At 39.0% G+C, this 16,746-nt stretch overlaps 1 protein-coding gene across 8 annotated transcripts in view; it reads left to right on the top strand.

Moving 5' to 3' along the window:
* Positions 1–16,746, top strand: part of TRAPPC8 (trafficking protein particle complex subunit 8) — a 106,804-nt gene that overhangs the window by 29,565 nt on the left and 60,493 nt on the right. For 4 of the 8 annotated variants that reach the window (XM_039524648.1, XM_039524646.1, XM_039524642.1 and 1 more), the window contains 5 exons: positions 6,433–6,689; positions 9,882–9,997; positions 12,139–12,289; positions 13,923–14,023; positions 14,662–14,767. In XM_039524648.1, the coding sequence (XP_039380582.1) occupies positions 6,433–6,689; positions 9,882–9,997; positions 12,139–12,289; positions 13,923–14,023; positions 14,662–14,767 (731 nt within the window). Of the gene's footprint in view, positions 1–6,429; positions 6,690–9,881; positions 9,998–12,138; positions 12,290–13,922; positions 14,024–14,661; positions 14,768–16,746 lie in introns of all 8 variants that reach the window. The other 4 variants (XM_039524645.1, XM_039524641.1, XM_039524647.1 and 1 more) reach the window with 1 other exon arrangement.

The raw sequence follows: 16,746 nt of genomic DNA, 5'->3' as shown, positions 1-16,746 counted from the left end.
ACTTCCCAGTCTTAGACCTCTTGTGTCTGATGCTTGGGTGAAGGACACTTATCTATATGATGTTCCAACTTCCTTAAATTCTTCAACCAGGTCCAGAAGAGTTGGGGAACTGTGTTCCAATCCATACTTATGGACAAATCCCTTAAAGCTTCTAATGCAGATTCAGGATCATAACAAGCTTCAGGGCCTTGCTGAAATACTAATTTCTGGATGTCTCTGAATCTGGTGCCAAGAAGGAGTGGATGGTTTAGTTGGTATCACAGCTTTTTTTTTTCTCTTGATGTTGAGAGACTGAGAAGAGAGCAGAATACACAATCATTTCCTGGAGTCCCATGCTTCCAAGAAATCCTAAAATTTCAGTGCCAGAGTTTGATCTTTGCCGGATAAAGGGCAAGGCCTGTCAATCCCTGTTGAAGTTTTATCTACCACAAGGGAAGGATAGAGACACCAGTGATTTCCAAGATGTTAGTCTACTGTGGTGGATTAATTCTCAGTATTTGCAGAAGGGTTACTTGTGGATTGCTACCCCTTCTTCTGTAGTTTAGGTGATGGACTGGAGCACTCATCTAAACCAGCTAACCACTCATAAATGTTAGCTCTTTAGAGGCTTGGTACTGTTCTTAAATCTCCCAAGAGTGGAGCTTTTTTACTGATCATACATAGAGAAATGATGGTTACACAGCTGAAATTGGAGGGATTTTGAGTAGACTTTAAATTAAAAAAAAAAAAAAAAACCAAAAAAAAAAAACCCCCAAAAAAACAAAACACAACTCCCCATCCTCCAACAAACCACCTCAACCCACATGCTTCACCAGCCTCCACGCTGGAAAAGAAGTGCTACTCTAGATTCTGAGATATGATGATCTTACATAATTTTATCTGAAATGATCAATTGCTTGGGGCAGCTAGTGAACAGGAGCAGCAAACCGGGAAGTTTTGCAAGGGAGTTCTCAAAGTCAAATAAGTGTAACCACGTGACACTGGGGGTGAGTTTGTTTGTGTGCCTGCAGTGTACTTGCTTGATGTTTATAGTGTGGTCTGTTCTGGGGACTGTGTGCTGGGCCAAGCGTCCTGCTAGGCTAGGTTGAGAGTTTAATAACGAGGCTTTAGCCTGCTCTTTTCAATGCAAGCAACTCATGGTCCCCAGAGGTAGAGTATGGTCTCAAGAACCCAGAATGCTGAACTGGAGGAGCTAAGGTAGATGGAGAGGTACATATGTGAAACTTTCAGGGACGCGGTAAAGTGGTCCCACCTCTTTGTTAATTGAGGAAGATGGAAGTCTTGAGGAAGGAGCCCTAAAGGTGGAGGGAAATGATCTCATAGTTGGGACCCTCCTTCCAGATGATGTCATGGTATCTGCTTGCACTGAGGATACCCCTCTAGGGGAGGAGACCTCGGTTATTAGGACGAGACAGGTAAGAGTATTGAGGGATTCATTATTAGAAATATGGATAGTTGTGTTTGTGATAACTGGGAGAACCGCATGGTGAACTGCCTGCTGGGTGTGGAGGTTGCTTCTTGAGAAATCTAGGTAGACTATGGAGAGTGCTAGGGAGGAGATGGTGGTTGTGGCACATGTAGGTACCAGTGACATAGGAAGAGGTAGGAGAGAGATCCTGGAGGCCAAATTTAGGTTAAGTAAGAAATTGTAGTCCAGGACCTCCATGGTGGTGGTCTCTGAAATGCTTCCAATTCCATTCGTAGAGGCCGTTAGACAGGGAGAACTGTAGAGTCTCAATGTGTGGATGAGACCAATGGTGTTGGGAGGAAGGATTTAGGTTTATTAGAACTGGTGAACCTTTTGGGAAAGGGGGAACATGTACAGGAGGGATGGACTCCATCTAAACCAAAATGGAACTAGATGGCTGGCAGGTAAAATTTAAAAGGTTGTATTGGAGTTTTTAACAAGAGTTTCCCCTAACCTAATGGGGAAAGCTGACGTGTGGAAAAGCACAGAGTTTGGACAGAGACATTCCTTAGGGAGAATTTATTAAAGGGGGTACTCTGTATCCTAGTAAAGAAGAGAGGATAGAAGTTGACAAAACAAGAGTCTCATTCAATTAGATCACATGAAGCCAGACAACTAAATATTAACAGATTTTTATAAGTGCTTGTATACCAATGTGAGAAGTCTAAATACTAAGCTGGGTGAACTCAAGTGCCTGGTATTAAATGAAGGTATCAATATAATAAGCGTCACAGAAACTTGGTGGAATGATGATAATCAATGGAACATAATACCAGGATACAAAATCTATAGGCATGACAGAGTAGGTCATGCTGGTGGGGGATTGGCACTAGGTGAAAGAAAGCAGTCAAATATAGTAAAAATCTGAAATGACTTTAAACTGTATTATAGAGTCTCTGTGGATAGATATTCCATACTTGAATAATAAAAAATATAGCAGTAGGAATATACTACCTACCCCCTTACCAGGATGGTGATGGTAATTGTGAAATGCTCAGGTAGAGAAGCGGCTACAAAAATAGACACACCAATAATAATAGGGATATCAACTATCTCCGTATTGACCAGGAACATGTCATCTCAGGACAGGATGCAAAGATAAAATTTCTGGACACCATAAATGACTGCTTCTTGGAGAAATTAATCCTGGAACTCACAAGGGAAGAGGCAATTCTTGAGCTAGTCTTAAGTGGCACACAAGATCTTGTCCACGAGGTGATTTAGCTGAACCGCTTAGTAATAGCAATCATAATGTAATTAAATTTAACATCCTTATAGGGGGGAAAGTGCCAAAGAAACCCACCACAGTATAATTTAACTTCAAAAAGTGGAACTAGAAAAAATGAGGAAGCTAGTTAAACAAAATTAAAAGTAACAGTCACAAGGTTGAAATGCCTGCAAATTGCCTGGGGACTATTTAAAAACACCATAACACAGGCTCAGACTAAACGTATACCCCAAATTAACAAAAACAAACAAAAGGACCAAAAAAATGCCACTATGGCCAAACAGAGTACAAGAGGTGCTTGGAGACCCAAAAAAAAAAAAGGCATCTTTTAAAAATTGGAGTCAAATCCTAGTGAAGAAAATAGAAAGCATAAATTCTGCCAGGTCAAGTGTAAAAGTTTTTAATTAAGCTGACTAAAAAATAATTTGAAGAGCAACTACCAAACACCACACACTCTAATATCAAAAAAATTAAGTACATCAGAAGCAGGAAGCCTGCCAAACAATCACTGGAGCCACTGAATGATCAAGGTGCTAAAGGAACACTTAAAGAAAACAAGATTATTGGAGAGAAGCTAAAATAATTCTTTGCATAAATCTTCACTGCAGAGGACATGAAGGAGATTCACATACCCTCAATTTTGTCATCTAAACAGAATGGCTTGGAATTGTCCCACACTGAGATGTCAGTAAAGGAGGTTTTGGAACAAATTGATACATTAAAACAGTCATAAGTCACCAGGACCACATGGCATTTACCCGAGTTCTGAAGGAACTCAAATATGAAATTGCAGAACTACTAACTGTGGTATGTAACTTATCACTTAAATCAGCTTCTGTACCAGATGATTGGAGGATGGCTAATGTAACAGCGATTTAAAAAAATGTCTCTAGAGCCTGTCCTGGCAATTGTAGGCCGATAAACCTAATTTCTGTACCAGGCAAATTGGTTCAAACTATAGTAAGGAACAGAATTATCAGACACATAGAGGAATACATGTATGAAAACATGTACAGCACAGTCCAATACAATGGCTCAGTCTCTGAGGCTTTCCAAATTCATAGCGGAGTTAAGGAACTCTGTCCCAACTCTGTTTGAGATCTTCTCCCTGCTACTGAAACAAGCTTTTGGTTCCTCAACTGAGGAGATCTACGTGCACACAAGATCAGATGGAAAATTGTTCGGTCTTGCAAGTCTCAGATCTAAAACAAAGACTCAAGAGGCCCTTATCCAACACCTTCTCTTTGCGAATGACGCAGCAGTGACAACCCACACAGGAGCTCATCTTCAAAGCTTAATGGACAGTTTTTCCAAAGCTTGCCAAGAGTTTAGGCTTACTATAAGCCTAAAAAAGACTAACATAATGTGCCAAGGAGTTGAGGAAGCACCCTCTATCAAGATCAACAACTATGGACTTGAAATGGTGAATGCGTTCACATACCTGGGATCCACTATCACAGTCAGCCTTTCACTTGAAATGGAACTCAACATCCGCTTTGGAAAAATCACCACAACAATGTTTAGACTGAACAAGAGGGTATGGCAAAACAACAAATTGACAGAACACACAAAGATCTGTCTATCGTGCATGTGTTATCAGCACACTTTTGTATGGGAGCGAGACATGGACCTTATATTCTCATCAGGAAAAGAGGCTCAACAGCTTTCATATGTGTTGCCTTTGTCAAATCTTTGGAATCTCCTGGAGGGACAGGGTCACCAACACCGAGGTGCTCAAACAGGCCAGTATACCCAGCATGCAAACACTCCTCAAACAGAGATGCCTCCGCTGGCTTGGGCATGTGTGCTGCATGAGTGATGGGCGCATCCCAAAAGATTTCCTCTCTGGCAAATTGGCATCTGGAAAAAGACCCAAAGGATGCCCAAAATTGTGTTTCAAGGCTGTCTGCAAGTGAGACCTCAAAGAAACGGACATGGATGTGGACAAATGGGAAGATTACACAAGACTGCAGCCTTTGGAAACAAGAGTTTAACAAAGATCGCCGGAGTTATGAGAGGAAACAGTCTAGCTAAGCAGTGGAGAAAAGAGCTCGCAGAAGGCAGAGCTCAAAGGCTTGAAACATTGCCTTTAAATGTGACAGATGTAGCAGAAATTGTGGGTCTCTTCAGCTGAATAAATTCTTTAGCTCTCAGGGGCACATACCCATGGTCTCTCGAGACTAAAGGATGCCTACTGCTAGATGAATACGATGTGTTTACTCTTCCCCAACCTAACTTTTACAAGGAAAACATGCCTCACCAAACTACTAAAATTCTGAGGGAGTCAAAAAGCATGTGGACAAGAATGATCTAGTCAGTATAATGTACCCGGATACTTTGAAAGTCTTTGAGAAGGTCCCTCACCAAAGGCTTTTGGAAGTAAGCAGTCATGGGATAAGGGACTGAAAAGTGAGGTGGAAACATTTGCGGATGATAGAAAATTACTCAAGATAGTTAATTCCAAAGCTGATAGCAAAGCATTACAAAGGGATTGTCATGAGACTGGGTGACACAATGGCAGATGAAATTCAATGATAAATGCAAAGTGATGCAGATTGGAAACATAATCCCAAGTATCCGCACAAAATGAGGTCTAAATTAGCTGTTACCATTCAAGAAAGAGAACTTGGTGTCATTGGGGATAGTTCTCTGAAAACATCTGTTCAGTGGCGGTCAAAAAAGTTAATGACGTTGGGAACCATTAAGAAAGAGATAAATAAGACAGAAAATATCATAATGCCACTATATAAATCCATGGCTCACCTACACCTTGAATAATATGTGCAGTTCAGTCTCCCCATCTCCAAAAAAGACATTAGAATTGAAAAAGGTACAGAGAAGGGCAACAAAATGATTAGGGGTATGGAGTGGCTTCAGTGTGAGGAGAGATTAAAGATAGGGACTTCTCAGCATAGAAGAGAGATGACTAAAGGACCATGTGGTATAGGCAACCAAAGGGGCATATGATAGAGGCCTATAAAATCATGAATAGTATGGAGAAAGTAAATGAGGAAGTTTACTCTTATTTACTCCTTCACATTGCACAAGAACTAGGGATTATGCAATGAAATTAATAGGCAGCAGGTTTAAAATAACCCAACATAATGCACAGTCAACCTGTGGGACTTATTTCTAGGAGATGTTGTGAAGGCCAAGAGTATATAACTGAGTTTAAAAAAAGAATTAGATAAGTTCACGGAGGTTAGGTCCATCAATGACTATTAGCCAAGATGGTCAGGCATGCAACCCAAGGATGTCCCTAAACTTCTGAAAGCTGGGACTAGATTACAGGGGATGGATCATTCGATAATTGATCTGTTCTGATCATTTCTTCTGAAGCATCTGACACTGACCACTGTCAGAAGACAGGATACTGGGCTAGATGGTCTGACCCAGGGTGGACATTATGTTCTTAAATCACTTTGCTCCTCCTCTCCCATCATGGCGATAGCTTTCAAGAGGGTTCTAGGTCTTGGTGCAATGTGCTTTATTGATAATCTGGTCAATCCACAATTTTAGGAGAACAGCTTTCATTTACAAGTTGGCACAACTAATTACTTGAATAACTAATCATACACATGCATTTAACAAAGCTTTGGATAGGGGAAGTTAGAGTAAGCATATGTGTAACAGGCTATAACATAAGCTTGTAAAGATTACTTAAAATATAAATTTTTGTTTTCAGGAAATAACTGAATGCACAACTAGTGAAATAGAACCTTTTATTTTTCAGTAGATGGTTTATCAAATAACTTTAAGGCTCACCCTCTTCAACTGGATCATCTAAGTGATACTAGTAGCAGTTTTGATGGCACTGATTACATAAAGACTACTTCATCACTGCATGAATCAAAGAAGACAAGTTCTGGGACTCCTCATGGTGCATGTTTAACGCTCACAGATCATGATCGAATTAGACAATTCATACAGGAGTTCACGTTTAGGGGGCTTTTGCCACATATAGAGAAAACAATTCGACAGCTTAATGATCAGGTAAGTCGCTCAGTAAAACAATTTTTGCCTACTTAATAAATGTGGTGCTCTGAATCTTCGTAGCATGGATCTGAATATCCAAAAGACTCTTTATCTAAAATAGGGTTATGTCCCTCCATATCTATTAATAATTTAAATTTTTTTTCAATTATTCAGTCTTATGTCCCCCATCAAATTTGATTTATTAGTGGTTGATGTGTAACTAAAACATGACTATGAAAACACATTGCTTTTACAGTAATGTCAGTGTTTGGTACCTGCATGTTTGAAAGAATAATAAAAGTAGGCTTTTAACTATTTAACAGACTATTGGAAGTTATAGGTTAAAAGTCTTTTTAACCTAAAGAGTTAATCTGATTTTTGGATTGTGCCGTGCATCACATGGACACTATTTCCCCTTATCCAACTTGAAGTGAAACGAAGTCCTGTAAATTTTAACCGTGACTCAACTTGTGGCATGATGTAAAATCATGCCAAAACAGCTATTTGTACACCAGCAACTGTGGTGATAGCATAGCTGTAATATAATTTAGTTACTTTAGCAAAGCCAGTAACTTCTCTACTATCAAGGGCATATGCCTCAGCCGTGAGGTACTTTAAGACACTGAGGTATTTTTTTCCTCAGCCTTGAGATACTTTGACTTCTTCTCAATACAAACGAATGCTCAATAGCGATGATGACCAAAAACCATTTACTTTCATCTGTGACTGGCCAGAATATTGTGCTTTGATCTGGTCAGAGGTTTCCAGGCTTCCTTTCAACTCTTACTTAGTAGTGATTCCACCTCTCTCAGAAATAGAGGACATGTACAACTTACAAAGTGCAGCAGCTTTCTTGCTTATTAAGTTAAATTATAATAACCACATTTTTCAAGTGTTTGCTCTCTTCTCCTGATATTCAAATGTCTCCATGGGATTGGATCTAGCTACTTGAGAAGTTGCTTCTCCCTCAGCATCCATTACTTCCTATGATAGCACACGGGAAGTGTTGAACAACAGGAGGAAGCTCACATGCAGGAGGCAGAACTTCCACAGGAGCTGAGCCTAGAAAGTTACTCTCAGAAATCAGTGACTAGATCTCACTGCCTTGAGAACCAAATGCACACCTCCTCTTTAGAATTTTCTCTCAAGGAGCAAAGATATTATGGTGTTGAAGACCATATGAATACCAAATAGATTAAGGTCTGTACGCACAGTAATCAAGTTACTTACGTTGCTTCCTGGGAAGGAAGAAAGGGTTGCATTTTTGTTTTTTAGATTCTTGGGAGTCCCTTACATCCTGTGATAAGGACCACAAGTACTTGAAGATTCCTCCCATATAACCTAGGATATTGTTACATGAGCACAAACTACTTCACAAGTAGCTAAAAGCATCTGTGCCATAATGCATTTGCACAAGGAGTTGGAGTGTACAATCTTACCTTTGTAACTCCTGGTGTCTCAATGCTAAACCATGCTATTGTATTGTTCTTTAAGTTTAATTTCTTTAGAAATATTGCTCATCTCCAGACCCCTCTTTTGCACTCCGTAACCCTTTAAGTCCTGTGATTAAGCTCAAGAGTTAGTTCATGATGCACAGAATTACCTCACTGCACATTATGTGGTGGGGACCTATGGCAGGTTTAGCGGAGAAGGTGTGTTGCCCCCGTTAAGGGCAACTAGAGAGCCAACGTGTTACCTGCAACATGGAGGCAGCCCTATTCCAGGTCAGCGTGGGGGCACTGACCAATCCCCGGGGGCGCTATTTGTGCCCATGTCTGGGCAATGAAAGCCATCTTTCACTGGGACAGGCTGAGCAGCACCCCCCATTCCCAACCGTTACAGTAGCTGAAATACAGGGTTTTCATCATGATCTTCAGAGGGCGTTAAGGTAGTCGCTCCTTTCTCGGGGAATGAGGAAGGAATCTTTCTCCTCATCACCAGATTGGCCAAGGTAAAGTGGGATTTTTTTTGCGTTCCCCACAGTGGGTTGGGGCTTGAAGGGGGCAAAGAGCAAAAGGAGGTGTAGGTGGTTGTGATGTCTCGCAACTTCTTATGTAAGCATGGGGCAGGTGTCCAGTGCAGGTATTCCATAGAGAATGGATATGATAATCAGATAAAATGGATTGGAAAAAGTTTTAAAGAAGGTATTCTTTAAACCTGTGGAAATGGTGGTGGTGGAGAGTTCGGGGTTCCTCTGACTAGTACAGCTGAGAGTTAGCCCCCCATCATTCGAGGGGATGTGGGGGCAAGATCTCAGCAGTGGGTTTGTTGTGGACCAGGAGGGGTGAGGAGCAGGGATGCCAGCCCAGTGTATATGTAAACGATTATGGAATTACCTGCATTGTACAATTTTTATCTCTAGACATTTAGGAATAAAGTTGCAGCCTAATTAAACCACATCCAATGTCTCCAGTCCTCCTTCCAGCATTGCCAGACAAAGGCATACATTTAAAAAAGTGTATTTTATTTGTAAGACAAAATAGACATAAACTTTTTAAGGCTGTTGAAAGGAACTGTGATGCCCTTCACTTTGCATAAAAGAAACAAGCAAACTAAACCTTTCCCCCAATTTAGAAAAGGTTGAAACTTTTGTGGAAAACTTCCTGCTGGTGCAGCTCCACATGTGGGAGTACTAGTCTGGAAAAGGCAGCTGCAACCACCTGCATTTAACCCTGTTCAAAGCAGGGCTGACCAATAAACACGGCGTGTATAGAATCACTGGTTGCTGTGAGAGCCTTGTATGCTGTACAATGATGGGAAACTTTTACCTGAGAGCCTAGTATAGTCAAGACCTAACCTGAAATCTAGCGTAACCCAGATATGAACATATCCTCTCAACCTATGTTTGGGACTAAACATGATGATAAAAGAACTATATATTGTAATCAAGCATAGATGACAAATAGTTGAACTGATCGAATTCTTTGAAATTTTCTAAATCTGAGTACATTTATGAAATAAACTATACTGCTGAAAGCTCTTTTATATTGGTATAATTACATCCATGCAAGAGGTGTACTACTTTAACTATATCAGTTTTTGTACCACCTTGCACGTTTAAACTATGTACACAAGCCTAAACAAATCTTCAGCATTCTGGATGTTTGTGGGTTGTACTGACAATTTTTACTGTTTCTATTAAAGGAATTCAGACTTTATGTTGCAGTTAATTCAGTAACATCATTGTTTTGTTGTAATTTTCTCTTCCAGTTAATATCCAGGAAAGGTTTGAGTCGATCACTATTTTCTGCAACAAAAAAATGGTTTAGTGGCAGTAAAGTTCCAGAGAAAAGCATAAATGAGCTGAAAAATACATCTGGCTTATTGTAAGTAAAGCTATTAATCTTCCATTTGTAAGTTTTACTGAAAATACTAAACATTTTGATTTGGGGAAGCTCCCTAAGTATAAGTTATGTCTTCAGAATGGTCTTAGTTTAAAGCTGACTTGACCAAAATGTTGATAACATGAATGTACTGTAGATAGCTTTCATTAGCAAAATTTAGCAAAATTGCTGATATTTACTAAAAATTTATGAACTTGGGCAAAACAAAGCATAGCAGAATTTAATTTGGTCTTAAACTTTTTTCCTAACCTGAGTTAAAACAGAGGGTGAGAGAAGTTTTGTTTTTGAACAAATCAGGTTTACTAATGCAGCCTTTACACTTCCCTTATTTCAAATGTTTTTATAGAAAAATTTCCATGGACAAGGAGGGGGGAACACATCTTAAGAGAAATTAGATTAGCCATGGCCTTGTCAAAAAGTTGCACTGGTTTAACTTAAATCAGTTTTTAAATTGTTTTAGTTAAAATGGTGTAAACCCATTTGTGGACATAGGACACTTACACTAAAATAACTATGCCATTTTATCTTAAACCTGTTCCTAATCAACATGGAAGCTAAACCAAAATAAGCCTGGCTTGGACTGAAATGAATGTCCACACAGCCTGTTTTTGGACTTAAGAGATATAAGGTAAACCAGAGCAACTTTTTTTGAGCACTATAACATGAAACTAATGCATGAGGGCAGATAATCCTTGCAAGCAGAAACACCTGTCCTTAGCCACAGAGTTTGAAGTTGTTACTGGATGCCAACTAGCCAAGGTATAAAAAGAGAGAACCCAGTGCCAGGCTGGGTTCGCTACTTTCTCCCAGATTTTCTCATCTTAATTGTCCCTCCCCAAAATGTATTGGTCTCTCTAACACGCTCACACTGGGGCTTGCAAGTTTTACCAGAGGACCAAACATATTAGCCATAGTCAGTGAGTTAAGAGAGGTGTAAAGCCTTGCTGTCCAGTAATGTCTGTGGCCTGAAACTGGGAAAGGAGCTGTGAGTATACCGGAATTCTTACCACCGTGCTGTGTGTGGATGCTGCTCAGGGCTGCTCTTTCATATGCCTCTATTCGTAGTAGATTGGCACTGGTTTAAAAACTGGCATGGCCAAATGCATTTTTTTTCCTAACTGGCTATTGGTTTAGCTTGGGCCTGTAAACTTACTGATGCAGTCTAAACTAGTATAAGCCAGGGTTTAAACTGTGAGAGTGAGAATGGTGTTAGGCACAGCGCAGAAGAGAGACTGGACTCTCTGATGATGTCACCTCTTTGAGCTTTGGTCAGCAGCTGGAGTGGTAAATGTATTTAGTTTTCATGGTACCCCCATAGTTAGGGCAGATGTAGGGGATGAAAGGCTATGGAGTCACTGGTGTGCAACCTTACTACTTTAGCTGGACAGTGGGGAGTTAAAGGGAGCTGCCATTCCCTTTATTGTTGCTGGGCCAGAATAAAGCCATTTTGTATTACAGCACTAATGTATCTTGGTGACTAATTGCAGTTGCAGCTACTTAACATTTTGCATTGTTTGGGCCAACTTCATAATATAAAAGAAACTTCCTTGGCCTGGCTGTTGACCTAAGTTGTGTCTGCTCTACAAGTGCTACAGTAGCACTTCTGCAGCATATAAACTTGCTACTGAAATGGAAAAGGTTTTTCTGTTGCTGTAGTAAATCTATCCCCTTGAGAGGTGGTAGTTAGTCTAACAGAATTCTTCCATCAACCTAGGTGCTTCTACAAGTGGGAATTAGGTTGACCTAACTTTTGAACAGAGTGCAACATTTTTCACAGCCCAGAGTGGCATAGCTAGGTCAGTCTAAGTTTCAGGTGTAGACCAGGCCCTTTCAGCTGGTGAATGATGGGTTTGAAGGAAGTCTCATACAGTCCACAGCCAGAAGGATGGTGGCTTCACTGTTTGAGTAGGTGTACTAAAATGAGCAAACATGGAACTAATATAAACATTCAGCCAACTCGTTCCTCCTAGGTTGCAGTTGAGTGGCAGGGAATGACTCTTCCTTTAATGTTTCAGTTTTTCTTTTTATGCTGGCATCTATCTTGTTTGTTTGTGTCTTGAAAATTGGCACATAAAATGTAAATGTATTTTTGTTACAAATTGTTTGCTTTTGTGTATTTATAGGTATCCCCCAGAAGCACCAGAACTTCAAATCAGGAAAATGGCAGACTTGTGTTTCTTGGTCCAACACTATGAACTGGCATATAGCTGCTATCATACAGCAAAGAAAGACTTTTTGAATGATCAAGCAATGCTTTATGCAGCTGGAGCACTGGTAGGTATATTACAGCAATCTAACCATTCTGTGCATTGTTTATAGTAATCTGTTTAACATTAACACTTCTTCTAGATAATATACAGCAAAAAGAAACTGCAATTTAAAAAAAAAATCTTATTGGCTCCAAATATGAAAACATAGCCAAGTTTTTTGTGGATGCCAATAGCTAACAAAATCACATCACACTCCTTAATATTTGTCATAGTTCTGTGTAGAGAATAGTTACTGTTGCTACTTAAATGTATAGGAAAAAACTTGAAACACTTTTGAGGGAGAACCTCCTTTTGGTATAGGTTAAATTTAAATAGTTCTCTTATCGTAATGTGCAGAGTAGTTCTTTTAATTATTTTGAAACAGATAAAGAAGTTCAAATATTGTATTTTTTACTTTGATTGTAAGATTTCAAATTGACAGAATACTTAGTTATCTGGAGCTTTTAGTAAATATATTATTACTATCAGTGTGTTAGTATATCAAATATACTGGCATTTCCTATTAAGACTATTGAGGGTTTACTTTATTAATGCCTATATAAATCCCTTAGGCAATTTCTGTTACTGCCTTTTAGCTTCATGCATAAATTCATGCTACAGTAGGAGAATACAGACCTAAATATTTAGTAACTAAACATTTTTCTTTGTGCTCACACTTGTGTTTTTTTTTTAAAGCTGTTGCCTCATTTTCGTCACTAATTTCCAGCAAGCATAAGTGTTTAATAGGTTTGGGGGAGGGAAAACTCAGTGGTTTGAGCATTGGCCTGCTAAACCCAGGGTTGTGAGTTCAATCCTTGAGGGGGCCACTTAGGGATCTGGGGCAAAAATCAGTACTTGGTCCTGCTAGTGAAGGCAGGAGGCTGGATTCGATGACCTTTCAAGGTCCCTTCCAGTTCTAGGAGATTGGTATATCTCCAATTATTATTATTATACTCGTAGCATGCGTACATACATATAATAAGTTGTACTTGAAAAGTTCATTTAGATAACCTCAAACATTTCAGTAATATAAAATAGCTTAAATTTACATGGCACCTTTCTTTCAACTGCAAGGGTTCCAAACTGTTAAAAGTGTATATTTATAAACATGGAAATGAACACATTTTGGGAGGGGTGCAAGGTGGGAGCTAAAACAACTGGAATTTTAGAGGATGTGGTTGTGTAAGAAGAACCTAAAATCTCCAATTTTGTGTTTACAAAAACCCAAAGACTTAAGTACCACAAATGGAGAGCCGCTGTATTGTGGGAAAGACTGCATCTCCAGTAGGATAGTGACACTTAGACCTATGCTACAGCAGTGACTCAGTGCTGACTTGGAGGGAAGTATACTGTCTGCGGAATCATCAGCCCCATTTCTTGCAGCATCTAAATCTTTGGAGGTTTCCCAGAGTAGTAAGAAGGATTGTGCCTGTTCAGTTTATAACTCTTTAGAGATCACAGCCCAAAGTGGTATGGCGGGTGGCAAATAAACCAGCAAATGAAGTTCACTGCCACCTTACTGTAAAGTAGGGTGTTATTGTTTAAACATCCAGTCTCCTAAAACCTGTGAGTCAGTTCAGGTAAAAATTCTTTATGGCTGATGTTCGAAAATATCATTTTGGCAGCATTAAATTACATTATTTTTTTTTATCTTGCAGGAAATGGCAGCAGTATCAGCTTTTCTTCAGCCTGGGGCGCCTAGACCGTACCCTGCTCATTATATGGATACAGCAATTCAAACATATAGGGATATCTGCAAGTAGGTGGTGGCTTACCTTCCATTTCATCCAGTGAATGATGCTATTCAGTACTATGGCCTAAGTTTGCTTTCACTACACAGTAGTGCAAATTTAACATCACTTGCCCACCCTGTGTTCTAATAGATATATAACAACTACACCAAGGAAGTAAAACTGTGATTGTTAATCTATTTACCACTATGATTATGGGGTGAAGGAACACTTTGTTCTTGGCAAAATACAAGTTATTGGCAGAGATGTAATTAAGACTTGTGCCTCTGGTTCTTAGACTAGTATTCAGTCCACTAGACCACTTCGTTGCTTTGCAAAAGTTTATTTTAAGAATTTTACAGGGATGTTTTCCTAAAGAAAAAGTATTGTAACAGCTTTGATTTAAAAGCATGTGGAGTTCTCATTCAGGAATATATATTTTTATCAATATTATCTAGATTAAAACATTTTTTTATCACGGAATTATTTTATCAGATTAAAATAGTATAAGAAACAGATACATGCATTCATACATATAACAAAATAATATATGCTAGTCAGGTACTACACAGCTAGATTTAAAGGTGTCAGGCAGATTTAAAGGTTTTCTACAATTTACTCCAAAATTTTTGTTATAATGCACGTAATTAATTTCTTGTCCTCTTAGGAACATGGTGCTGGCTGAGAGATGTGTGCTGCTTAGTGCTGAAATTTTAAAAAGCCAGAGCAAATATTCAGACGCTGCTGCTCTTCTGATACGATTAACCAGTGAGGTAGAGGAAACTTAATCTTTCTGTTTTCCCTACAGTAAATGGCTTTAAATAATAGTGCTAATTTTTAAAACCAAATAGATGTCTTGTACATGGGTTCCTTTCAAAGGTGGAGATTTCCAGGGCCAGAAGCTAGCTGGAATAAAGTTTGAGTGTTAGGATATAGCTCAATTTGCCCCTGTAAACCAAGGAAAGTCATTTTTATATGCTTTTTTGCAACTTGTTACATAAATGTACCTAGTTTACCCTGTGTTCAATCTTCCTCTTTCACTTGAAGTGATGTACATTATTTTTATTTAAAAAAAAAAAAAAAGCCGTACATTTGTTAGTCCCTATCTTCATAATCTATTCCTTATGCTTGACCTCTCTGTTAGTACTTGAGAGGGATTAGACTTTAAAAAGCAGCACTATAAAAAGTTAGCATGTTATTCGCAAGCCATCTGTCTTCATGTTGTATGTGGGTGACACGGTGTTCAGCAGAGGCTATAAAACGAAAGAAATAAAGGTTCTGTTTCAATTGGGGTATCTTCAATAATTACTGGTTAGGGTCATTTTAGCTAAGTATTCACTGTCACTTTCAGTTCTGATAAGTCTTTCTCTTAGCTGTAGAAGCTTGATAAACTGTAAGATGGGAAGTAGTCTACCTCACTGTGCACGTGGCAAGATAAAGAAGTACAAAGGTGGTGTACAGTTCACACTTGTGCTTGCCTGCTGATTCTTGGTTGTAAGTTAGAGAAACTTGTTGGCTGCCAATGACCCCAAAAGTGTTGTGGCATCCTTGCCATGCTCACTAACATAGCTTTGACAGCAAGGTAGAGGTTTGACATAGAAGACACTATGACTATGCTGCTATATTGTCTCTTCCCCACAACCCCTGAACTAGGGTGACTAGATGTCCCGGTATTATTGGGACTGTCCTGATATTAGGAGCTTTGCGTTATAGGCAAATATCTCCCCTCCTCCCCCTGGAAAAAGGTGTCCTGATTTTTTCATACTTGCTATCTGGATACCTGGGTTGATTTACCTGTGGCTGGCTATGCTGTCCTCATGGCCAGGTTGCACCGGCAGTGTGGCATGAAATGGCCATACCACACACTGGCATTTTGATTGTACGTACTTTTCAGTTCAGACTTTGGCCAAGTTTTTCTAAATTTGTCCATAGTGCTTATTTAACAACAAATTGTGTTGGTAATTCTGTATTTCCTTAATAGCTAATAGAACATCTATTCATTCATACCTCTTGATTTTTTTTTACTATCCTAACTTAAATAATGGGGAAGATGTAATGACAAATAGACATTGAAATTTGCATAAGGAAATTGAGTGCTGCTGACTGTGCTGAAGGTTTTATTGTCTGTCTTTCATATCATGAATGATAGTCTTGGATGTTTTTAGTTGCACAAGATCTCTGTGGTGCATGTAGTTACTCTAGTTATGACAAAGCCTAGTGACAGCCCAGAAAAATATTTTTAAAAAGTAGACTTGTGTATCTAATGTAATGTCCATGTGTATTTTAAAATAATGAGGTAGAGAATTACTCCATTTAGTAATAGCCTCATTGATTTTAATATATCTGGTGGTCAGAATCGTTTTGTAATTCCAGAATCACTAATCTTTCTGGGATTGGTTGGTTTTGCCACACAAATTATCTGTTTGACTCCATTTCATGCATCAAGTTAGGTGAAATTCAGTTAATGTAATTGTGTGCTCTTGGGTATATGATTTATGACTGTACTCACAATATGCAATGGGTGCTGTTTATCAGAGATCTGCTTTTCTTGCTAGCTTTAAAAACAATGATAACTCAGGTGTCAAAATGAAGTGGATTAAACAGATGGGTTGGGAAACTTACTGCCAACTTTTTCAGATAAATTCAGTGCCATAATTGCACCTTATATTTCTATACTTGTTCTTATGTTAAAATAAAATGTATTAAAGCTGACGTTCTTGTTTTTAATTTTTCTGGGGGAAAAAATGGCAGC

This window comes from Mauremys reevesii, linkage group 2 (genome assembly GCF_016161935.1).
Source record: "Mauremys reevesii isolate NIE-2019 linkage group 2, ASM1616193v1, whole genome shotgun sequence".
NCBI classification, from domain to species: Eukaryota; Metazoa; Chordata; order Testudines; family Geoemydidae; genus Mauremys; species Mauremys reevesii.
The sequence above is the reverse complement of the archived record's forward strand: the minus strand, read 5'-3'. Positions and strand labels throughout refer to the sequence as shown.